Below are 25,318 nucleotides of genomic sequence, written 5' to 3'. Positions count from 1 at the left end.
CATGGATAGAGTCAGACAGTTCCAGGGTACACACCTTTCATCTTGTCCAATCTGAGGATGTAGACAGGATTTTTAGAAGTTTGAGACCTATCACCGGTGTCTATAACCCTCACACCATCTGACTATTTAAATTAGGGGGGCAGGGGGAGAAGATCCCACATTCAGTTGGAAAGCTATCACGGTGTTTTGCACATATGGCATTGACCATGGGCAAAACCATGCATTAGTAAAATGCAGGTAAACAATGTAGGTAATGGAGAGGTGTTACTCTTGCCAGTTATGAACTGTGTGGAAAATGAAACAATTTTTTTTTTATCCCACACTCGGGTCATTCCCCACATAAAACATAAGATTTTTTAAAAAGCACAGGCTAAAAAAAATACAGCCAGACCTGACAAAACGGTTTACCATCTGAAATAAAACCATACTGCTCATCCCACTGAATGCATAAAGTGAAGGTGCCCTTTTGCATCCACTCTGGTAAGCCATTCCAGAAGACTTGACTCACCAAGGAAAAAGCATGCAAACTGTTGTCAGATGGGCATTTCTAACCAGGCACAAGGACAAGCCTATCTGAGGAATGTAGCTGGCATATGGGCTACAGTGCTACATACAATCAGATTCAGGACGAATATACAAAAGAAAAACATTGCCCTTTGCTTTGCAAAAACAGGCCTGAATTTTCTGTGAGGTGGCTTTTCAGGCAAGTAAGCCGGTGCAGAGAGATTCACCTAGCAATATTAACTCAGCAACTGGGTACAAAGTTAGCCTAGTCACAATTGAACTTGGAGAGCATGTTCTAAGGCATTTTAAAAAATATTCACAATGGTTGACTTTTATTTTTTAAAAATCAAAATTTTATTTCAGTATAATGTTACTCGCATTTCCTTTATAGTAAAATCATTTCCTCCTATTGTTTTATTCTATTTGAAGGCCATGCTTGACAATACTTAGAAATTTTAACAGCTACATGTGGAATACAAACATAGCCGGTTGACAAAGGAAATTCTATCAATACATTCTTACCTGAAGATCAAAACAGCAAGTTTTACCTGCTTAAAAAAAACAGAAACACTTCTGTTCATCGTAATATTGTACAGTTACGTCCAAACGAGTATAGTATAAAAGCAGAGCAAGTCCCCTGTTTATGGATTATCCAGGGAAGTTGTTAAATGTTATCTGCTTTGATAAAGCCTACAATGCTGAACAAATCACACGTTCTGTGCAAAATACGCAACTTGAAGAGGAAAAGGACATTTGATAGCAGTTTTCCCCCTATCTACCTGAATGCTTTTGCTTATCAAGTTATTCAAAAGAACAATAGTTACAGTGGGTTGATACTTTTAACTGATAATGAATGTAACCTGGATGACCTTCAGAAGGAAAAGCTATAAATTGAAAAGGGTTACCTGGCCATTTCTTTGGGCACCTGCTTGAAGTACTTGTTTTCTCAAAGGTCTCCTTGTTTCCAGGAGGGGGGAAAATGGCAACTTTCAATGAAAAGAAAACCTGCAGTCAAAGAATGGAAAATTTCCAGCGTTTTGTGTGGAACCCAGACACAGGACAATTAATGGGAAGAACCTTGATTAACTGGGGTATGTGGTCATGAACTTATAAGAAGGATAGAATACTGGCAAATTTGTGCTGCTGGAATGTGCTTGTTTCCAATGTTACTATAAGATATGAAATTTGATAAATGACTAATAAGCCTTATTAAAGAAAAAAAAAATCCATTACCAAAATGGTACAAGGCTGAAAAAGTTAAACAGTATATTGAAACCTATTTTACAAGTTCAACTGCCTTAGCAGCTGGTTCATATGACTTTAAACAGGATGTAGAACAATTTAAATGGCCAGAAATTCTAGTCTGCAGGAGAAGCAGTACAAGAAAACTATGGTAACTTCATTCTTTCACTCGGATCAAAAGAATCACAACTACTTCTGTTGACTAGAGGGAAGCTTGGGATTGCTTTTCATGTGTGGCGAACCTCTTGTAACTCAGCAGAGTTCCATATGATACAGCACAGGGACTATCAATTCCAAGGAAAACGTTTTTTTTAAAAAAAACCTACAACGGGCATGCCCAACACAATGATGAACCCAAAGCTTTTAAGATCCGGTCTTTATCTTCAAAAGGATGCTATTATTTGCCTCTCAACTACTAGCTTCTGAAGGACAGTGTATTGATCATGTAATTTTTGAGTGTAATTGTATTATGTTGCTATGACTGAGGTAACGTTAGATACAATGCACATCCTCTCTCTAATACCTTTTAAAGCAGCTAGCAAAATATTTGTTCCTTAGATTTCAACAGGAATATGCTATCCTTTTATTGAGATTACAAATTGTGAATTATATTCTTTTAAAGGTCCTAGATTCTGATAGTTGGAGATACCTCCACAGCTTCCCCGCTTAGTGTGTCTGAAAATTAACTTTAGTTATGTCACAAAAAAAGTGAACACAAACTCTAAGGTCAGGTCTGCACTGATGAATCCTCTACACGACACACTGGATCATGCGCTGCATCCTATACTTCTCATTCCACTCATTAGCGACATTGTCCTCCTGAACCACATTACTTTGGTAGAGGGAGGAAAGGTGATCTCTATATTTCCTGCTTATATGCTAAATTGGGAATGCCTATAAGACCTAATAAAATTTTAGCATTTGCTCTTCATCCACAACCAACAGTACATACTTTACCGCTGTTCTAAATCATAACTGTACCATGGAGCATATTACATCAGGTAATTAAACCACAATTGCTGTAACCTATTTTAATGTTTTCTTAATAGTATGGATCAGCCTCTACTATGTTGCTTTCTATGTGGTGGTGACTGGGCTGTTTGTACTTTCCATATATTCTTTAATGAAGACGCTCAATCCATACACACCAGATTATCAAGATCGATTAAAATCACCAGGTACTATATGATTCTCGTGCCCTTTCTATGAAAGCGATAAAATGTCCACAAATTCTGTAGTCAATTTGAATGTATTGGGAGGGGGGGGGGGATGGTGTTTGGGTTTGGTGGGTTAGTGTTGTAGCCTTAACACTAATAATCTCTACCTCCTTCTGATTGTGGTGCTAGATTTAAAAAGTTTAAGAGGTAAAATTTTGATGAGAATGTAAGTTTCTGAAATCATAATGCCCCTGTATAAATCGATGGTGTGGTCTCATTTGGAGTACTGTGTGCAGTTCTGGTCGCCGAACCTCAAAAAGGATATTATAGCATTGGAGAAAGTCCAGAAAAGGGCAACTAGAATGATTAAAGGGCTGGAACACTTTCCCTATGAAGAAAGGTTGAAACGCTTGGGACTCTTTAGCTTGGAGAAACGTCGACTGTGGGGTGACATGATAGAGGTTTACAAGATAATGCATGGGATGGAGAAAGTAGAGAAAGAAGTACTTTTCTCCCTTTCTCACAATACAAGAACTCATGGGCATTCGATGAAATTGCTGAGCAGACAGGTTAAAACGGATAAAAGGAAGTACTTCTTCACCCAAAGGGTGATTAACATGTGGAATTCACTGCCACAGGAGGTGGTGGCGGCCACAAGCATAGCCACCTTCAAGAGGGGTTTAGATAAAAATATGGAGCAGAGGTCCATCAGTGGCTATTAGCCAGTGTGTGTGTATATATAATTTTTTTTGCCACTGTGTGACACACAGTGTTGGACTGGATGGGCCATTGGCCTGATCCAACATGGCTTCTCTTATGTTCTTATGAATGTTCTGACAAAAACCATGAGACAGAAACCAAGGCAGGAAAATTCAGAAGTATTCTTTAACTTAGTGCACAAAGTTTTTATGTGCAAATGTAAATTAATGCACTATGAAGTGATAGTAGATAGAATAAGTGCAAATTAAAACTTGACACTCTGCTGTAAATAATATGGGAAAATATACAAAAAAGGCTTGAATTATCACACTGTTATGAAATAAGCTCCTGCTTGTTTCATTCAATGCCCATCACAGGGAAGAGTCAGTAATCAGTGAAACTTATTTTTCCTAAGTGAAGTTTGAAATACATGCAGTTGGAAAAATTTTAAATCCTCTGAAAAACACTAAGATTGCTTGGTAGGACCCTGAAGTGAAGTTCCAGAGATCTGAAGTTGCAGAATGAATTTCACCACTTCAGCTTATAGGTAAAGGATCAGAGAGAATAGATGCATAAATAACGTTTCTGAAATAATGGAGATTTCTAATAAGCCAAACATTGTGGGTGGTTGTTAGGAACAGGGACTTTATACACGTCTATCAGTAAGTTTTAGTCATACAAATACAGTCATAACAGAAACAAACTCTGTAATAACACAATTGTTTCTTTCTTTTTTCTTTACATTTGTATAATTAATTCTGCCCTTCCAATAAAGGGGTGACGTTACGACCAGATAAGTATGGAGAGAAAGGATTGGAAATTTATTACAGCCTCTCTGCCAATAACTCCTGGGACGGTTTCGTGACGTCTCTTGAAAGCTTTCTTGCAGGTAACAAAAAAAAGGAAGTATATTTACAAGTTTCTGGTGCCTGAGATGTTTGGGGGCATTAGTTGATGAGTGTTAAATTGGATTTTCCCAGCATGCTAGTTTGTGAATTAACTTGGGTCACTGTGGACAGTGAAAAAGACAGCATACGACTGTTTCAATAAAAGATGCATGCGCTATGGGCACCTAAATAGCTTTACAGTGCAATCCTAAGGGCTGCCCACGCCACAGCAGCCAGGCACCTGTCTAATCATGGAGCAGCTAATCTGCTCTCTCAAGGGTTCTGGTAGACCCTGGCAGGCAGGCAAAAGACTGAGAAGCAGGGATGCAGAGCCTGTAATGTCAGTGTCCCCAGCAACACAATGCTGTTGCATCCTGTACATGTCACAAGGTGCAATGGCAGGACAGTGGACAGGGCCATCAGAACCAATCATGGGTCAGCGGGAATGGGGACCCAGCCCTCCACACCACAGCTGAGGGATCAGAAGGGATAGGGCCATGGATCGTGGGGCTGTGTCCGCAGACTCCTCCTCCTTTAAAGCAGCAGAGTCCTGCCTAACAGTAACAAAACACCTGACAGTTGGCAAGAGCCCCAGCAATCTCCCACCAGCAGCAACGCCAACGAGGTTCATGACCCATATGGTCCAAGGGCTGTGATCACCAAAAAAGGTGAATGGAATGACAGTGTCCAGTCATGGATGTCTCCTGCTCACGGGTAGGGGTGCCTCTTGGCAGGCCAGCCATACTGCTGAGGGTGCCCCTGGCTCACCCCCCACTGGTGGTGGAGGAAGGGGGAAGCCACTAGAGCCATTGTGAAGGGGCATGCTGTGCCACTGATGGATGCCGCAATAGCCTCTTGATGTGTACCTGTCCATAAGTGTCTCCAGACACTTCTGCTCACTTGCTGCCCACATGAAGATAGGGTGTGGCGGTAGGATGCAGAGCAGGGCAATGGGCAGGAGATGGCAGTATTGGGGTGAGAAGTCAGAACAACACTGAATGCAAGTGTGGGAACACGTGGCACAAAGCAGCCCTGCCGCGCAGTTCTTTGGGGGACATGTGGCTGACGGCTAGGTTAGTTTCTGTGATCCCCTACCCACACATTAACACCCTCCTTCTAGATGCCAGCCCTCCTGGGTGACATAGCCCCCCCTATTAGCTGGCACACATCCACCCACTGTCCATCTTTCCTTCACAAAGCCAGGTGTGAGGGCAACCTTGGAGGTGCTGCTGGACCCCTGCTGTGTTTGGTAGATGACCATGACGGGGGCCAGTAGCATCTACACAACCAACCACAACCACCCAAGCATGGGCATCCCTGGGTCACAGCCCTCCCGCCCTCTTGGACATGTCATCCGGTAGTCCTAAGGAGGGGGGTTTCCCATTGTGGCCCACTGCAATATATTATAGTGCACAAAAGTTGCAATGAAAATGTGGAATGGATTTTGAATGAACGTCTCTGGTCAAGAAAGACTGTTCTGGGACTGCAATGGCAGCCTGCAAAGTAGAATGACTGTCCCTTTGGAATAGTACAAGTGTTCTGCAATTAGAATGGCAGTTCTTGGGAGTGGAATGATAGCCCCGAGAACCGTATAAACTGCTCTATGACTGCAATGACTGCCTCCAGAGTGCTGGTTCCAGTCCCAGAGGTGTCATTCTATCTGAGGCCTGAGAGCTTCACTCAAAACCCATCACTCAATGTAACTCTTGTGCAATGTTCCCTCTAAGCTTAGTATGAGCTAGCTCACAGATTTTTTGTCTCCAGCTCACACATTTTTGTCTTAGCTCAGGGAAAATGGCCTCAGAGCACATTAATTTATGTAGTAGCTCACAACTTTAATACCAGAAGCTCACAAAGTAGAATATTTGCTTACAAGACTCTGCAACTTAGAGGGAACATTGCTCTTGTGTGCTGCAATATATTGCAGTGAGAGGGAAGGTGATAAGGTATAACCCAATCTCATCAGATCTCAGAAGCTAAGAAGGGTCAATACTTGGGAGACCACCAAGATGGCAGAGAAAGTCAATGGAAAACCACCTCTGCTTCTCCCTTGCCTTGAAAACACCTTCCTGGGGTCAACATAAGTTGACTGCAACTTGATGACTGCAATTTACATGCACAATATATATTACAATCAGCCAATGCAAGTCAATTGGCATTCTTGGATCCTATTATATCCAACAAAGTTCAAGCCTCTCATTGTTTCCTATGGGCAAGTCTGTCCTTTTGTTTTAGAACATCCTGAGGGAGAGTGGGATTGGGAGTGGTATGCAGTTGGAACAAGAGAGACACGCAGTTGTGGCACAACCCAGACTTTATTGAATAACCAATCACGGAAAGGTCTCGTGACTCCAGATGCAATCTCCCTGGGACAATGGGGAGAAAGACTGAGACTTTCCTAGCACAGTACGTGTTTATGTGCAGTGGAGTCACAGGAGGAAGAGCTGCTTGGGTGCAGCGCTCCACTCCAAGAGGCAGGCTCGGACAGATTGGGGGTGATGGTGTAGTGGTATTGACCATGCCCTGCAGAATCACCACCTGCAGGAAAGCAAAACAGAGACATATAATGTGATGACAGCAGGGCACAATCATCATGCTGGGCTCATGCATGGATGTGGCAACTGCAAGGTCCACAGTCCCAGCCCCATGGGGAGAGGGTGCATCTGGAACCTCCCTTAAGGCAGATGATGGTGGCATCCAAAACTACACTCACCTGTCCTGTGTTGAAGTGCTCAGCAACTCCCAATGATCCATCCATTGCAACACCTGCTGCAGCTGCACAAGGCTCTGATCCTGCAAGAGAACGGCTGCAAGAGCTGCCTGGCAAGCTGCTCCACTGAGTAGAGTGGAGCAGCTACCAGACCCCCTCAACAAAAACCACTGATGAGCCCTATCCTCTGCAATAGTGGAGGGAGAGTTCCAGGAAAGGAATGAGCTAACAGGCCAGTGTAAGGCTCAAAAAACGCCCCCACACCACCAGCAGTTCCTCTGAGTACCTTTCCTGGGATCTTTTCCCCACTGATGACAGGGGTCATTGTGCCTGGAGGCCTCAGCTCACATTGCGCCTGCACAAATGCTGTGCTGGGCTTGAGTGTGGGGCAGCACCTGACCTCATACAAGAGGAATGGGGAAACAGGTCTGGATTCTCCACCCCTTGCTTACCTGTCACGGCATGGTTGCCCTTTATGGGCAGGTGGAGCAGCTGTTAGGATTCTGCAATCAGATATATTAGCTACACAGCATGGATTCTCCTCTCCCCCATGGCTGTTAGTGCTAATTGCCCCCCAGTCGTGTTAAGTGCCCTCTCTGTGCTTTTCCCACCACCAAAGTACCATGCTGTCACTCTAAGTTCACACAGTGGGAAGCTCTCAGGCAGAGCCATATGAAGTGTGCCCAACCTAATGAGTTTTGGGGCATCCTTGTCAGTCAGGGTTTTCAGAGAGCTGGGGGGCAGTGGTGGATGCTAGGGAAAGGGTTTGGCCACCACAGGGGACAGAAGTGACCAGCTGTACCTATAGTTGACATCCTGTGTTCTTCTGGGCCTTTTTGGTGTGGCTGCGCCAATGGGGGGTAGCCCCATTTTTGCCTTGCATGTGAGCCTATGGGCTACACTATGTTATCTGCTGGTGTAACTTTACTCCACTGATGGGAAACATTCCTAGGCTGAAACAGCTTAAGGAGCCCAATACCTCCCACTTCCATACCTGTGCTGAGACCTATGCTACTGGCCCAACAGTGGGCAGTCACATGGGGCTGCAATGGTGGCCAAGAGTGGTGGGGCATGCTCGGGCACTGTATCAACATAACCCTGACTTACACTATCTACAAGATACACAAGCATAACTAACTGGCTTCCTTAGTGCTTTCAGCTCCCCTTAGATTGCACTGTTAGATGGACATTTTCATTCCTTCTAGTCACAAGTAAAAAGAGGGGTAAATTGCTGCTTTACCTCTCAAGCCTGTCTTTTGAATTTTTGGAGTTTAGCAACACAACTGAGCCAAGAGGTGAGGAAAGGGGAGAGGAATTACTGTAGGACATACTGTTTAAGTTACCTGCTTTGAAAAAGTTTTTTGTAACATCACCTAAAAATAATTCTCTCCTACTTTGTCTATCAACCCATACAGCATACAATGAAAGTAAACAACATTACAACAAAGACTGTACTAACGAAAAATACTTCATCCAGGACTCATTCGACGGTCCAAATCACACAAAAATTTCTTGCAGATTTACCCGAGAGATGCTTGGAAACTGCTCAGGTCTGGAGGATCCCACTTTTGGATTTTCAGAAGGAAAGCCATGTTTAATTATAAAAATGAACAGAGTAAGTATCAAGCTAGACATTTAAAAGCACCATTTGCTAACCTCATCTGAAAACTGCAACCTTTACCAGCAATCTGAAACCTGCTTGTTCCACAGTTAGAGTTTTTTTAGTAAAGAGAATTTTTTAAATCTTAAGATCACTACTTGTCTAAAAGAAAAGGGAGATGCCCAATCATACAACTACTAATATATTAATTAGTACAACGAACAAATCTAATAAATAACACATCTTTCAGCATTCAAGAAAGAAAAAAAATAGGAATACCGTAAGTCATCTGATATCTAAAAGAGCTCCTAGAGGTGGAATACCTAAGAAAGGTTGAACACCTAAAGCTCCAAACTTGCAGAGTCTACATATGAGGGTAATTGGTACTCTCCCTAACATGTCTAGTGCTGAGCTTAACTGGTGTCACAAGTTGGAATGATTTTTTACATATGCCAAGTGCACACAGGTCTGGTACAAAAATATCACTGCAATTGTTAATGAAGAAATCTACTGTATTACAGATTATCAAATTTCGTCCTGGCAAAGGCACTGCACCAAGAGTGAATTGCACAACTCTAGTAAGTATGGATGGCAAATTTATTGATAAAACATATACCCCCCCATCTGTCTTCAGCAGGGCTACCAAGCAGTTAACAGAGTAGAACATGCACAATAAAAGCACATCTTAAAATTATTGAAACCAAACAAAAATACATTGAAACCAAAGCTAAAATACACAAATAAATCTTGTTGCACTGCAGTTATTTCTATTTCAATCATATCTGCAACCCATACCTATATATTCAGTATGAAAGCTCATGAGTCCAAAGGCTTAAGAGTGCATAATATAATGGCCATTGGCCAAGTGTAGAGATTTGTGCTTGCAAAAAAAATGTGGAGGGAAGTTACTCTGATGTAAGGAAGTTGGTATAGAGAGATTATTCCCCATCCATTTCTCTGCTCCACAGCTAGTTTCTTCACACAAGCATGTATAGTGTTTGGGGCCAATAGCTGCATTTCCTTGCAAACATATTTAATGCTATTCAAACATCAGCTTTGTGTTTTTACACAACAAAGGCGGCAAGATGAACTGGAATTAAACTTTATTGCTTTTATGTTCTACAAGTGGATACATTTTTCTGATTTGACTTGTATGTAATTGAAGAGAGCTCCACTTTCACCCCGGTTCAACCAATGGAAATTTAATCCCAAGTTCAGGGAACATTGCTCACAACCTACAAGTTGTAATGGTAAATGGGGTACTATTATATGTATCTGTTTACCTATTTGTATGTTGACTTTTTCAGTAATTTCCCTTATGCAAGACTCACTTGTCTATCTAATCCCAATCAACTTTAAAGACTAATTAAAAGTGCTGGTATTGACCTTGAAAGCCCTGTACGGTTTAGGAACCAATATATCTTAAGGATCACCGATTCCCACATCCACCTACTCGATCACTGCAGTCATCTTTCAGGGATCCTTCTTTGGCTGCCCTTGTTATCTAATGTTAAATGGGTGACAACCCCAGAAAGGGTCCTCTCAGCCCTGGGACCAAAATTATGGAACTCCCTCCCCAGGGGAATTTGTCTGTCCCCATTAACCATTGCCTTCTGCCAGAAGATGAAGACCACTGTTCCATTCAGCATTTCCTTATTGACCTTCCTTCCTGTTTATGTGCTTTTAACTGTTTATATGACTTGTTTAATTGTTTTTCATTTGCTTCATAATATGCATTTCTGAAAGCTAATTATTCACTGCCTTGGGGGACCCTGTTGGGTAGTGGCATTAAAATGTTCTAAACAAATAAATAATTTTCTTAAATTTTTCTTAGAAAATACCACTTCATGTATTGACAGTATACCCACTGCCAACAACTTATCATTTGAAACCATTGCTCCAGAAAAATTAAACATGCTGTTGTAGGTCTCTAAAGCAGTCTTGTTGTCAAGATGCATAATATTCTTTGAGTTGTATCTAAATATAGGAACAGGGTCAAAAATTTAGATTGATTGATAAATTAAATCCTTGGAGATGAACAAATCCCTGTTGTCTCAACCAAATTATTTGCTTATGGTCCATATACTAGTACTAACATTTGTTTTCTCTGTAAATACCAGGAAGATAATAGGCCAGTGGATGCTCAATATTATCCTGCAAATGGTACCTTTAGCCTTCACTACTTCCCTTATTATGGATGTAAAGCACAGGTATATTCCCCCCACATCACCGTTTAAATTTCAAATGATTTATTACCAATTTTAAAACAATGGAAGAGCTAACTGCTTTATGTTTTTATTTTCATCTCAAGCCTACCTATGTAAATCCTTTGGTAGCTGTGAAACTTCTCAACATTTCATTGAACAAAGAAGTAGCCATTGTATGCAGAGTTATTGGTGCTGGAATTACTGCTGGGAATCCTCACGACCCATATGAAGGAAAAGTGGAATTCAAAGTTAGGATAAAAAAATAAACAACAGCAACATTAATGACTTGAGAGTTCATAAAACACTGCAGGGTAATGTTTATGTATCATGTAATTTTTTGTTGAGTGTAGTTTCCATTTAAAAAAAATATGTTTGACATTTATCACTCGTATTAGTATTTTTCAAGTTGTTAATACAATTTCTTCACTTTTAAAAATATAAAGAATCATATTATCTTACTAAACAGGGCAATTTTTTAAAAAATAAACATTATGTAATTTCATTAGAAGCGTTTTAACCAATATTGTGTATTTTTCAAAATATTAAAATGAAATAATGTCTTATGTTGTAATGCTCATCCAGTATGTTTGGCATAGAGAGAACTTTGGGCATGTGAGATATTCTTGCCTATTAAAGGTTTGAACAGCAAATGCCACACTTGAACCTCTTTCCTGCAGTTCAAGATAGCTCATCACTGAGCTGGATAACTCAAGCTAGCCTGATGTTGTCAGATTTCAGAAACTAAGCAGGGTCAGCCCTGTTTAGTATTTGGATGGGAGACCACCAAGGAAGTCCAATGTTGCTACATTGAGGCAGGCAATGGAAAACCACCTCTGGCCTTGAAAATCCTACAAGGTCACTGAAGTCAGCTGGAACTTGACAGCACTTTACACCCAGGACCAGCCCTGCCACTAGACAAGCTAGGAGACTGCCTAGGGCGCTGGCCTCCTGGGGTTGCCAAACTGGGTACCAACATGTGACTTGGTGACATTATCAGTGCGGGGAGGGAGGCACCAGAAGTTAGCCTTGCCTAGGGTGCCAGACAGTCTACGGACAGCTGTCTACACACATATGCTAGTTGCATGGCCTTAGAGCTAATGGATCACAAGCGGAATTCTAATGGAGAACTTAATGGAAATCTATTTAAAGTTAGACAGTAACAGCTACTTAGTATATTTTAAGGTGCTTTTATGTGGTATGAATGCAAAACAAATTGAACACAAATCCACATTCTTTAACATGAAATGGTCTTTGGTATGTAAAACATCTACAGTTTTCCTGTGAAAGCAAAAATGCAGGCTTATTTCAAAAGGGAACCATGTAATACAGGTTAAAAACACAAAGTATTAGCCAGAACATCCCATCTTAGTTATGAACCGTCATTTCAGTTAAGCAAGTCACTATGCCTTTCAGTTTCAAACGTGCATTGGAATAACTTTGACCTATTTTACAGGGCTATTGTAAGAATTACTGAAGTAATACATTCAGAATGTCCTGAAATATATAAATGCAAATGCTAATATTCTTTAAAATTAGCCTGAGTGAAACATAAAATACAGAACAGAGATCTTGTAAAGATGATTTTATGCAAAGCACTTTAAGAACATTACAGTAATTGTTGGGATTGCTTTATAAAACAAGGTACAAATCTAGTGTAAGAGCTAAACATGCATTATTCCAGCTAAAAGAATAAACTAAGAAACTGAATTAGAAATAAGTAACCAAGATAGTTCTGAACATGTTTAGCTCCAGAAAAACACACAGCTTTACATGCAAAATCCCAAGCTCTGATTTCCTGCTGGTGAGAAATATGTATTAATTGGCATTTATCAACATAGCAAATTCTCAACATGGGGTCACTAAGGTGCTACTGGACCCCTATCTAGCTGTTCTGAAGACCTACATGGCTACCCTCTGAAACTATTTAAATCCACAATCCATGAATCAACAAGCCAGATCTGAGAGCCAGTTTGGTGTAGTGGTCAAGTGCACGGACTCTTATCTGGGAAAACCAAGTTTGATTCCCCACTCCTTTACATGCAACTGCTGGAGTGACCTTGGGTCAGTTATAACTCTCTCAGAGCAGTTCTGCTCAAGAGCAGTTCCTTTCAGAGCTCTCAGCCTTACCTACCTCACAGAGAGTCCTGTTGTGGGGAGGGGAAGGGAAAGGAGATTGTAAGCCGCTCTGACTCCTCCAGGTAATGAAGGGTGGGGTATAAAACCAATCTCTTCTTCTTCCTCCTACAAGCCCCAGGTTTGCAGAAAAAGGCTACTTGGCAAGCTTCCACAGCAGAATGGGGATTTGAAACCAAGGTCTTACCTAGTTCAGCATCCAGCTAACTACCCTAGACAGCCAACAAACAAATTATAGAGGCCAAGGTCTTCTCTGATGTCTTCTGGAAAATTTCAGGTTTACTTCCTTTGAATTCAGAGGTTCCCTTCAGCTAACATGGCTAGTTGCTATTGATAAATCTGTGCTCACAATCATCCTGATCTATATGGCCCAGATCTGAGAAGCTAAGCAGGTTCAGCTCTGGTTAGTATTTGGATGGAAGATAACCAAAGAAGTCCAGGGTCGCTACACAGAGGCAGGCAATGATAAACCACTTCTGAATGTCTCTAACCTTGAAAACCCTACTGGATCACCCCACTGGTGGACCTCTTGATGGCATTTGGGTTTTTTGGCTGCTGTGTGACACAGAGTGTTGGACTGGATGGCCATTGGCCTGATCCAACATGGCTTCTCTTATATTCTTACGATATTTTTAAATGCCACATTTATCTTTTATAATTAAAACTGAATATTTAGTTCAAATAGTGGTTGTCCCTTAATATTTATTCACAAATTTGTATTGTTCCTTTCTCCCAATTAGGGCCACCGAAGTAGATAACAAAAGACAATTAAACACAGCGTTATAAAAACAGATTATAAAACCAATTAAAGTCAAAACTAAAATACATGTATAAAAACGTAGAAATTGCATTTTTAAAAAGGCCAGGAAGGAGAGGTCACTGAAGGAACACCATACAAAACAAAAAAAGCCTTCATCTGCTGTCAGTTGATAGAAGGGGGCAGATGAGTATCTCTGGGGAACTCCATAATTTTGGTACCATAACTGAGAAAGCCCTCTTTCAGGTTGCCACCCAGTTAACTTCAGAAGACCAGAAACAAGGCCTCAGAAGATTACTGTAGCAATCTAGTAAGTTCCCATCAACGTAAGTGGTCCTTTAAGGTATGCTGGTCCCAAAAACTGTATAGGCAGGGTTCCACTAATGCATGTGTGAGGAAGCCATGACACTTGACACCTTTCCTGGTGCCCACAAAGTGTTTTCAGAAACTGGAAGAAGCCAGGTGGGGCTTTTGCCTAGCTCACGTAAAAGCGATAGCCAGCTCTGATGCCTGAAAAATGGACAGATGTTGCCAGATGACGTTTTCTAACTAGCTCAATATGACTTTGCAAGAAAATATTTTTAAAGAATACATTCACTTTAAAAGGCCTCCAGTGAAGTCGAGCAACTGCTGAAAATCCTGAAGACTTAATAGCAGAGTTATGCACAACTGCAATCCATTTTGTGGTTGGACTCACCACCCTGTGTCAAAATTCCAAACGACTGCAGGCTCAAAAAGGTTGGGGAGCCCTGGTATAGGGTTTCAAAGGTTAGCTTTTATAGTGGACAGGCACTATTGACAGTATTTTAATAGCCCAACTGGTTAAATTTTGAATACAATTAGCTTAACGTAAAAACAGAAATGGTAGCAACTCATAGTGCTTTTAGCAAAAGTTTTCTGGCATCCCTTACTTTGCTCAAATGACAGATTATCATTTGAAAAGCATTATGCAACACCCTCAGAAGACAGAGTCTCCATCACCCTTTAAAACTCTAAAAAACAACCTATTGAAAGAGGCAGACTTTTCAAAGCAGCTGAAACTGGGAAGCAATGTGTGACTATTACCTCATATGAATGTATGGAAGTTCTTTGTCCTGTTGTATGGAGATCTTTGTGTCTAACATTCCCACCCCCCATCCTTTCAAAAAACAAAATATCTACAACCTCACCGCATTAGAAGACAGCACAGATAGCTATGGCCCTGTCCATGGGCAAAAGCCTAAACAAGAGAGAGCAATTTTAAATGATTGGAGTGTAATGTTCACTGACTAGCAACAGAGTTTCTTTATTTCTGGAACCAGAATCACTAGCATATACAGATTTTTCATGCTTGCTTGGCAAAAAAAGAACTTTATTTTAACTTATTGATGAAAGCGAAAATGTTTCACAAAAAACTCTTTTTTATTATTTTGGGTTTACTGAAATAAATGCATCTACTTACGTATTTCTGAGACTGCTGGAAACCTCTTAAGGATCTTGAATTTCACAAATGTAGCACTGTTGTCTCTCACACTTAAATGTATCAAGATACCCACTTATTTAAAAGGACTCTGAAACTCTTCCAAATGGAAGAACAGTATAACTCAAAAGGAAAATACAAGGTGAAAATAATCTTGATTAGAGAAACAAGAACTTGTTAAAAACGCCCACGCGCATTTTATTAATAAAAACTAATAGTGCCACAGTTAAACAAGTAAAACAAACTGCTTATATTCCATAAAATATTACAGAAAAGTTTATTTGTGTTTCAATAAAAAGACTACTGTCTTAGAACAGGCAGCTGACAGTATTTGTGCAGTTAATTCTTTGTGAATAGATTTAAAAAGACTACCACCTGCCCTGATTTTTTTTATTAAAAAATGAAGTATTAAAAATGATTGACAAATTTTGAGTTAAACATAAAACATTTTCTATATTTAATTTCAACTTTATAATAAGATTATTGGAAGATGTTTAAGAAACAAATATAAACATTTGTTTCAGTACATGTCTTTATATGATAGACTTATTGGTATGTAAACAACTATATAACAAATTGTTTTCAAAATCTACCTGTAAGAAATCAGGCAAATTTTCATTATAAGCAAAACTCATTTCAAACTTCAAGACATTTATACAGCTGCACCAGCTTGGCAGTAAACATTTGCCAAAACTCGTAACTCATGTCCTAACATTCAGCAAACACAATATATATAAATTTGATGGAAATACAATGATCAGTAAAATTTTAAAAAGGGAAATAAATGCATACTATTTTTGCAAATTAACATTTAAAGGAGGCTCTCTTGTGTTTGTTTCTTTGGACCTTGCAAGATCAGCAAACTTTTTTTTTGCTATACTTCAGTACAAAGTGTCACCTAAATGTAACTCTAAATAAAATGCCATTCAGTGTATGCATTTTTGACAGGTGGACAGATTTTATTTTCCATTGATGTGGCTACATTTTTAAACTTAGCAGTAACACTTAGGGGCAAAATGCATTTTCCTTCAAGTTAAAAATCCTAAGCAAGGGTAAATAAAGGTTCTGCATTAACACACTGGTATCAACACACACATCCTCACCACATATAAAAAAACCTACATAAAAACAAACAATCTGCTTACTTTACTGGAGGTGCGATTTCTAAATTCAGGACTCTTACCAGTATCTCCTTGATGGGGCAATTTTAACAATTCTCTTCCTAGAATTTATTCCTGAAGCTTGCTGAATTATAACATTATAAAAGTCTACAACCAAAACACATCAGTCGTCATCATCATTCTCGTTAAAATCATCGTCGTCGTCGTCGTCATCATCCCCAACATAAGAAACTGGCGTTTCTACTCTGGAGCCACTATACTGAGATCCATTGGAACTTGTAGCCAACACCCCATCACCTCCATTCGAATAGTCACTGAAATGTGAACACATGAGGAAAACCTTTTAAGTGGCAGGAGCTGTCACACACAATGCAAGAGACTGAAGTTATGGTTTAGACAGTTACTGCTCTGTAGATTAGCTGTTTCACTTCTGCTGTTCTGCCTAATATACACAGAAACCACTACACTGCTTGTACCACAGTAGTTTGGATCATGCCTAAAGTTTCCACCTGCTTGCGGAGGTGGGGGGGGGGGCACCCTTTGCCCTGAACACTGGAGCTGCTGCCAGAAGAAAAAGGGACAGAGAGAAGAGAGCTCGCAAACTTGCTTCCTGAGCTTAAAGTGTCCCATTGAGTCAGCTAGTAGATACTGCTCTCTTGCCCTGCTCTTTTTGGCTAGTTCCTAAAGGTTCAGAGGCAGAAATAGGAGAGTGAGGTCATCTTAATTTCAGAGTTCTCTGTTTTTGTGTTTAACCTTTGTGGGGGGAGGGGAAATCTTATATTCTGGGCTGTCTTTCTTGCAGATAAATATGGGAAGTTCTTTGTTTCTTAAACAAAGATTGGATACTATTTTTCTACTTCAACACAAACTGAGGCGAGTTGGTACTGCTAAAGCTATTACTTAGGGGGAGGCAGTAAAATTGGTTTTTTGCCCCCTCTCTCCTTAATTCCTTCAGCCTGTCGACAAGGAGGCCCAAGGGAAGCCTGCACCAGGTTCTCAACCTTTCAGGGAGCGGTGCTGACCTACATGGCATGATGGTACACATACAGTGGAAGGCAAAAGCTACTAATTAAGTCGGCATTGATTAGATGCCAAAATGTTAATCTTATATTCTACAAATATAATTCTAGATTAAGACTATCTCTTGCATCCAGTCTGCTCCAAAACTGTCTCATCTCAGATTCTTGCCTCGCACTGTCCTCTTACCGCTCTTTTTCTAGCAACTCAATAGCACCTTTCACATCTGCATCCTGTAATACTGTCCCTCACTCCTAGATTTCTAATATATTCATGGTTTGAAAGCCTTATGGCACAGAGTCAGCTTCCTACAAGCAACAGGTGGAAGCCAGCAGGCCTTACAGCACAAACCTATACAGTTACTCTTGTATAAGCCTACTGAAATTAATGGACTTACACGGAGTAATAGTATAGGATAGCACTGTTTGTATGCTACATAATTATGGAACTCTATGAGGCAGTCTATAGTTAAGATTAAAACACATTTTGAGTGTGCTCAAACCTGTTAGAAAATCTTGTGCCATTTGAAGCTGAACCTGATGAGGATGAGACATAGACACTGCTGATTGATCCCTGAGCCATTTCTGTAAAATAAGAAATGAGAAGGTATTTTGCGACACCCTCATTCCCAAATGTATGTTTGATCAAACAAAAAAGGTTATACCTCCTCCACACACAACAGAACTCCCACATGTTGCCCCCTTCGTGGACAGTGGGACGTCATAATCGACTTCCATAGGCAGCAGATACTCACCAAAGGCAATGATTGCCTCTTTATTGGATACAGCAAAGTCCACAAAGGCTTCCTCACAAGCACAGTTCCCTACACATACTCATTTCTGTCCTGTCAAACCCCAGGGGGCTGAGCTATATTCTGCCTTGGGGCAATTCCACCAGGCCTGTCCCAGTTTGATAGCTTCATCTTGCCCTCTGTTCCTCTTTCTTCCCTTCTTTGCACCTTCTCAGCCAGCGTGCATTCCTGACCCCACCCTTGTCTCTTCTGTCATCGCCCTTTTTATCCCTGGGGTTCCACCCATGCCGGTCAAGCCCAGCACAGCCTCTCCATGCTCAGAGCCTAGTCGCTCCCCTTCCTGCCTTGCCCCACTCCAGCTAGCTTTACACAGGGGCTGCTACTGTCTTCTCACGAGGTGTTCCATTCTATCCTGGAGCAGCTGCTGTCTTCAGCCAGTAAGCAGAGCCTCCTCTGGCCTCCACTGCTGCCTTTTGTGCCACACCCCAACAAATATCCATTTTGCTACCATTTTATTAATTAATGTCCAGACTCCAACTAAAATTGAGGTATGCATTATTTTTCAGCAGATACATAATAAACAACATGGAAATCTATAACAACCATTATAGATAAATGTACACATTTAATCAACCTTTTCTTTTTTAAAAAAAACCCTGCCAACTATGAAACACAGCAAAATGTCAACATTTATTTTTGACACAGTAGCCTCACTGAGTTTTAACAATGGAAACTTGTTCTGTAGCACAGAGAACAGAACTGAGGATGAAAGCTGATTATCAATAGTTATTATGATTTCCACCCTTTCAAATATGAAAAAATACAGAGGTGAATACAGTTTTCTCAATGTTAATGAACTTCAATAGCTTGTACATGATCAAGCTGAAGAAACACCTTATTCACAACCACTGCTTTTTGATATTGCAGAATCATGGGTGGCTGGCAATTGCGAAGAGCAAAATCTAGATCATATTTTGACTGCTGCTTTTTGATACTGCTGAACCATAGGTGGCTGGCAATTGAGCACAGCAAAATATTCTAGATCATATTGTGAGTGCCAAAGGCATCCTAGCATGTACAACTATTTCAGAAATCCAGCTGCACAATGACCTTGAAGAGAACTTCATATATTTATAACCCTCTGCTCTGCTGCAATCCTCCTTGGCATCAAGTCAGGATAACAGCATGCCACTCATGAAGACAGTGCTCATTTCTCCAATAACTTCTAGGAATGATCTGACCTCTCTGACCTCACATGGCTATCTGGTAAACCAAATTTATAATGGCTCCTTAGGGATCTTGAAGTTGCTGGAGTATTACACACTTCACTGTGGCTACTGGGTCACTTGGGGAAAAATGTGACTTTGCTTTCTCACTCAGCAGCTAGCTTCAAGTCCAGTAGCACCTTAGAGACAAACAAGATTTTCAGGACATAAGCTTTCAAGAGTCAAATCTCCCTTCTCTCAAAAGCTCATACACTGAAAATCGTGTTGCTCTCTAAGGTGCTAATGGACTCAAAGCCAGTCCTGCTGATGCCCAACATGGCAACCCTCTAAAACTATTATTTTTAGCAAATACTTTTCACTACATTTATATTATGTACTGTGGCTGTTCCAAGCTTCAACAGAAGCCTGTTGTTTTTTTCCTCAGCTCGCATTTCAGATATATTACAGAAACTTACCTGTCACATATGGTTCAAGAGCTTTGGGAACTAAACTTCTTGCATTTTTTAAGTCTTCTGCTGAGCAACTTCCAGATTCCAGCCCAAAGGCCATTCCCATACGCTTTAACACTTCTATATCATCGTGTATTTCAAACGCATTGTCAAAATTAAACAAGTATTCAAACCTGGAGTTTGCAGAAAGACAACTGGTCAATAAGCTATGAACATACATTTGAAGTTCTCTTTCAAAGCATTCAAAAGGTAACTTTTCGAGATATAGCACGTTTCAGAAACAATACATAGTTTCAATAAAGACTTTTAGAATGCAATTCTAGAATAAGGCTATCTGGAACTGCCTTATCTAGAGACAATCAGTCCCTGTGTTGCAGGGAGCTGTCCGGAGTAGCATGGCCTCAAAGGGTGAACCTGGATAGTGTGTGAAGTGGATCCAAGTCAACTGCAAGAGCCTGAGAGAAGGGTCATTGACTGGGTTGAGACTGGCTGCTAGGCTTAGAGGTGGCCTTACCAGGGGAAGGAGCTCCCTTAGACTGGCGGAGATGGGGAGGGCAGTGTCAACCCTGACCCCTTTCCCCACATTCTAGGGGGGAGGGTAGCTACCAAGAGTGGCTTTAACAGCAGCCATAGTTAAGAGCTGTGAAGTCAGCAAAGGACCTGGAACAGTCTAGGCAGAGGATGAAGGAACCAGGTGGCTGGTTGCAGGAAGTGAAGCAACTCCCCTGCTTGGAAGGTGTATGGAAACACTAGTCTCAGCAGAACAAAGCACATTTTGTGTAGACCTACTTGTGTGTGATCTTCCGAAAAGGAGGTATGGAGGGATTCCCACCCCCTAGCCTGCTACCCTCCACCCCACCCAGACAGCTGGGCCAGAATGAGACCTGGCGATTGCAGTCCCATTTTTGCACCATCCACTCTTGTGTGTAGGGGACATCTTCAGAAGAAGCAACTGCACAGCAGAATAACATGTAGTATGTCAGAACATAGTGTATCTAATGAGACACTAATTCAGTCTTCTGTGTATTTTTTTTTTTTTGGGGGGGGGGGGGCGGGATAACCGAAAATCCAACTTTCCTTTTCCAAAGACAGGGGGAAGTCATCATCCAGGCTATCAAATTTGGCAGGCAACCTGGACCATCTGGTCAGTGGATTTTGGATATTTCCTTAGCCTCTACATCTCATCCACATCTGTCGGTTATTGATTAAAAGAGATGCCCTGATGATCTCTGACCCATCAAAGCCAGTAGAGTAAGCTGTGTTCTGCTTTATCAATCTTAACTTGTGATCCCTCTTTTCACACAAACAACCACAACCACAGAAGGAGAACACACTTCTTTTCTCTCAGTCCACCTACTTGTCATTAGAAATGCTGCAGTCAATCACAGTTTTCTTGCTGGTGTTCACAATTATAAATGGCAGGTGAATCACAGAATTGGATGCTGGTGGTCTATTTGCTTGCTGCTCTGCTTGACGGTTTCGCTGAACAAGATTCTTGAAGGCAATTTGCTGTTAGGAACACAACAACTTAAATTACAGAGTTGCTTTAACAACAGGGAAACAGTCGTGACTAGTCTTGCTTTAAAAAGAAACCATGTGTATTTGAGTTTGCCAAAGAAGGCGAAGTAAATACTCTTTGTGTTCAAGTGCCACTGAAAATGCAGCAGATGATTACAGGGCAATAGTTAAAATTAATCTGTGAACCTGAATGCTTAGTACATATCTTTCAAATTGCTGTAGCAATGCATGCTGAAAGAATCTAGCAAGGAATTTAAAAACATTTGTCATTTTACATGGCCATATGTGGTTTCTAATTTTTGGACATTATTTCAGAAATATAAGTCTCAACCTCAATTTTAAAACAGTTGAAATTTTTATGCAAATCAGGATTTCGTGCAATGTATGAGCTGGGGAGAGTCCACCTTCAGGTTCACAATGTCTGAACATCCTGGACACATAAAGCCCAAGGCCTACATACATAGAGTCTTGTGTACTTCGGCTTAACCTATGCAATCATTACCTCAAAGTCTTGAGTAGTGTTAATTGTACTGACTAAGCCTGTATACAAAGATCTAGTAAAAAACAATTTACAAACCCATGGATGTCAGATGGGTTTTGAGGCACAATGGGTATTATTCTGTTTCAGTGGGGAGTTGTCCTGGTCACCTTCTCTACCTAACACCCCTCTGGAAATCCGTCATGCCCAATCAGTAGCAACTTTCATCATCTCTTCTTGGCAGTGGAATAGCTGTGGAAGTGGCCAATTTTTTCCAGCTGTTCCAAAAAGCACTGATTGGGATGCTGTTGATGTATATGTGAAGGGATGCAGAGTTCAATTAATTATAGTGACAAAGGATTAGCAGCTGTTGAACAAGACAAAGCTTACCAACAGAGCACAAATATAAATAAAAGCAGTCCAAGCAACAACAGTTTATCACTAAACAGAAGTTCAACTGAAATTGTACTGCTATTCCTAAAGCCTACTAAAGGGATAAACCAAACATTCAGTAGAGAATGCATTAATGCTTTCATCACCAATCAACTCATCTTACTGTCTCAGAGAACTAATGCAACAATGCAAACTGATCTACCCAGTTACATAACGTGTTCCTTGATCATACCTGAAGAATTAGTTCTTGTAGCTGCGACTGTTTTTGCTTTATTCTTTCAAGTCTTCTCTGCTTCTCCACCTTAACATAAAAGAAATCTTGTTAGTTTTAAAATCTGACTGGATGCACTCGAGGAGTATTGTTGATTTTAATTGATACTTCAAAGCATGTGTGCCTCCCCACTTTTCTATCAATATTGTCATCAACAGTGGCTTACAGAGCTTTAACCAAAGTGTAATAGAAAATGAACTGCAGCAAGAACTGAAAAGTGGGGGCATAGTTGACAATAGCTCTTACATCAGCTGCTATCTCTTCAGGACCCACAGCAATCCGGATGGACATATCACACTGCCCAAGCAAACTTAATAATGAGTGTCAGCCGTCACCGGGATGTATGGCATCTCTCTCAAGCCACAGTTCTTCCAACTCTGGCACTACTGGAGAAGTGGATATATATCTGATAAAAGCCCCCATGTCAGCCCTCAGATTGCTGCCCTGGTTACTGTATTTTAAAAGGCTGCAGTGTGCCTGGTAGGTATAACTCCCTCCCTGCCTTATCAGTTAGGTAGGAGTGAAAGTAATGAAATCAGGCACTATATATGGCCCAGAATGGAAAGAGCCATCTAAGTCTGCAAATCCAAAGGGTCTGCAAATTCATTACATTTGTTGTTCTCAAAAAAGAAGCACTCTATACTGATAGCAAATTGTTTTTGAAATAAAGGGGAGTTTCCAAAGCAAATGGTCTTGTATAAATACCAACTGTTCAAAGGAAAAAAAAACCCCATTCCACTGGAAATGCCCAAGACCTTGGAGACTTCTAAAGTACTTTTAACATTTCTTGCCTTAAAAAGAAGTTAAGAACCCAGACTGATAATGTAATCATAAATCTTCTATGCATAAAAAGAAATCTTTCAAATTTCATCTGAACACCTGGAGACCCAACACCAGATGAACTTAGTGAGACTTTATTTTACTTTAAAACTTTTAAAATAGTTACTCCATTGTTACCTCTAAATTCTGACATTCCTGAGCTGAATTAGTAGGTAGGCCAATCCATTTGATTTCCTTCTTCTCCTTGGAAATAATGTTCATGGCCATAAGGACATTTAAGGCATCATAGACACGGCGTCTAATATTCTTCTGGTCATAAGCCTGCTATAGACGAAGTCCATTAATTAAAAGTGTTAGTTGCAATTACAATACTTCAGGGAAAAATTATATAGTAGACAAGACAACAGAATTTCATGTCACAGTAAGTGCAGCATTATCTGTTTCTTGGGCACATAAATTGCACAACCAATGCATATACTGAATTGGAGACAAATTTCAGAAGCATGCAGTTACAGGTTGTGCCTTCCTATGAGTATTTCTAGAATACAGAAGGATGATCTTTATGGGGAAAGTTTATCAATGACAAGGGACAGCCTGAATTTCCAAAAATACACAAGCCTTCTCTGGTGCATTCAGAACATGGATACACCTACCGATTCATTTGGCGAGATGTGGGTATCTGCAGTACTGAACTCTGCAACTAGTTCATCTGCTACTTCATTGTAGGAAGTAGTTCCTTTCCTCTGAACCTTTTCACAAACCTTCATAGAAAAATGCCGCAAACCCTTGCCATTCTTTTCCCCTTTTTTATTTCGCTTCCTGTAACACATATATACACAATAAGTTATGCATGCACATATCTCCCAAGAACATTAAACAGGCAAAATGTATGTTTTATGCAGCTCAAATTTTCAGGTACTGAACTTAATTAATGCTATCATGAGGCACCGGACTTGGGCACTATCTGCTTTAATTATTACAATTTTGGCCTACTTCATTTAGGAGACGTTTGTACAAAAGTGGGACACCTCAAAACAGAAACAATCCTAAATATAACTGGATAAAAGATTTTTTAGCAGCAGGTTTTATAGCAGCGGATTTGTCACTCAAATTTTTCTTCTGCATAGAGGCCTGCTGCACTAGAGGAAGCTCCACCAAGGGGAGAGGCAGATTTTATTGATTCTTCTTCCTCACTGCATTCCATCCAAAAGGCTCCCACGACTCCCCACAGCATTTGAGGTCTCAGAAGGTTACTGGAGCCAGAGGCAGGAGGGGGAAAAATCCTTCTCCAGGATGTCAAGATTCAACACAAGATTTTGAGGCTTATATTCCAAACATGCCTATCAGTCAACTGTAACTTAACTCTACTCACCCGGCAGACCAAGGTGAAGAATCTGCAGTCTGGTTCTGTGATACAAAGTGTGTATTAGGTGTGTGCGGACTTCCTACTAGTATAGTATTGGGGGCAGAAGGTCTCTGAGGCGTACCAATAACCTACGATTAAGACAAAACAGGGTAAAGAGCAATAAATAACTAAAAAAAAAACCCAAGAAAGAAAAATGGGATTTAAAGAAACCCTTTTTCATTTAACCCTGCCCTTTTCTCCTCAGTAACGATCCAAAGTCTTTTTCTCTCTTCCATTCTGTCCTCACAACAACCCAGTAAGGCAAGTTGAGAATGTCTGGCCTTAGGCCGCTCAGCAAGCATCCATGGCAGAAGGGAGATGTGAAATTGGGTCTCCCAGATCCTGCACCACTACACTAGCCAATTTGATTTAAATTTTTCTTTTTGCTTTAGTTATAACTTTCCATTTTTAAAAATAACATTGATTAAATTGAAATCTGAACTTAATGCAGACATACAGGATTCAATTATTATAGCAGGCAGAGTGCAGCTGTCTGATGTGCTAGCCTTAACCCAGCAGTTCAAATCAAGGTTGATTCCTGGGATCAACAAGAT

The 25,318-nt window shown here is 40.6% G+C and overlaps 2 protein-coding genes across 4 annotated transcripts in view; one reads left to right on the top strand and one right to left on the bottom strand.

Annotated features, from left to right (window-relative positions):
- The first annotated feature begins 1,450 nt into the window (after nt 1–1,450).
- On the top strand, nt 1,451–11,656 carry ATP4B (ATPase H+/K+ transporting subunit beta). The gene is made up of 7 exons (XM_060235086.1): nt 1,451–1,595; nt 2,796–2,924; nt 4,378–4,491; nt 8,615–8,814; nt 9,321–9,377; nt 10,920–11,009; nt 11,111–11,656. The coding sequence occupies exons 1-7, from the start codon at nt 1,484–1,486 to the stop codon at nt 11,270–11,272; spliced, it is 864 nt and encodes a 287-aa protein (XP_060091069.1). The 5' UTR covers nt 1,451–1,483; the 3' UTR covers nt 11,273–11,656.
- A 3,873-nt stretch (nt 11,657–15,529) lies between these two features.
- The window catches only part of TFDP1 (transcription factor Dp-1), a 40,913-nt gene continuing 31,124 nt past the window's right edge, over nt 15,530–25,318 (bottom strand). For 2 of the 3 annotated variants that reach the window (XM_060233722.1, XM_060233721.1), the window contains exons 5-12: nt 24,732–24,853; nt 24,013–24,178; nt 23,537–23,683; nt 22,541–22,609; nt 21,277–21,428; nt 19,926–20,092; nt 17,996–18,077; nt 15,530–16,790 (exon numbers count right to left, since the gene is read on the bottom strand). In XM_060233722.1, the coding sequence (XP_060089705.1) occupies nt 16,640–16,790; nt 17,996–18,077; nt 19,926–20,092; nt 21,277–21,428; nt 22,541–22,609; nt 23,537–23,683; nt 24,013–24,178; nt 24,732–24,853 (1,056 nt within the window). In that variant the 3' untranslated portion in view covers nt 15,530–16,639. The remainder of the gene's footprint in view (nt 16,791–17,995; nt 18,078–19,925; nt 20,093–21,276; nt 21,429–22,540; nt 22,610–23,536; nt 23,684–24,012; nt 24,179–24,731; nt 24,854–25,318) is intronic. The other variant, XM_060233723.1, reaches the window with a different exon arrangement.

The sequence above is a fragment of the Heteronotia binoei genome, chromosome 3, assembly GCF_032191835.1.
Source record: "Heteronotia binoei isolate CCM8104 ecotype False Entrance Well chromosome 3, APGP_CSIRO_Hbin_v1, whole genome shotgun sequence".
Lineage (NCBI taxonomy): Eukaryota > Metazoa > Chordata > Lepidosauria > Squamata > Gekkonidae > Heteronotia > Heteronotia binoei.
The sequence above is the reverse complement of the archived record's forward strand: the minus strand, read 5'-3'. Positions and strand labels throughout refer to the sequence as shown.

Excerpts from the sequence above, each read along its gene's own strand:
- ATP4B (XM_060235086.1), top strand. The coding sequence starts at position 1,484 with ATGGCAACTTTCAATGAAAAGAAAACCTGCAGTCAAAGAATGGAAAAT. Across the intron at positions 4,492-8,614 it reads TCTTGAAAGCTTTCTTGCAG|CATACAATGAAAGTAAACAA; the intron begins GTAACAAAAAAA and ends CAACCCATACAG. Across the intron at positions 8,815-9,320 it reads TAATTATAAAAATGAACAGA|ATTATCAAATTTCGTCCTGG; the intron begins GTAAGTATCAAG and ends ACTGTATTACAG.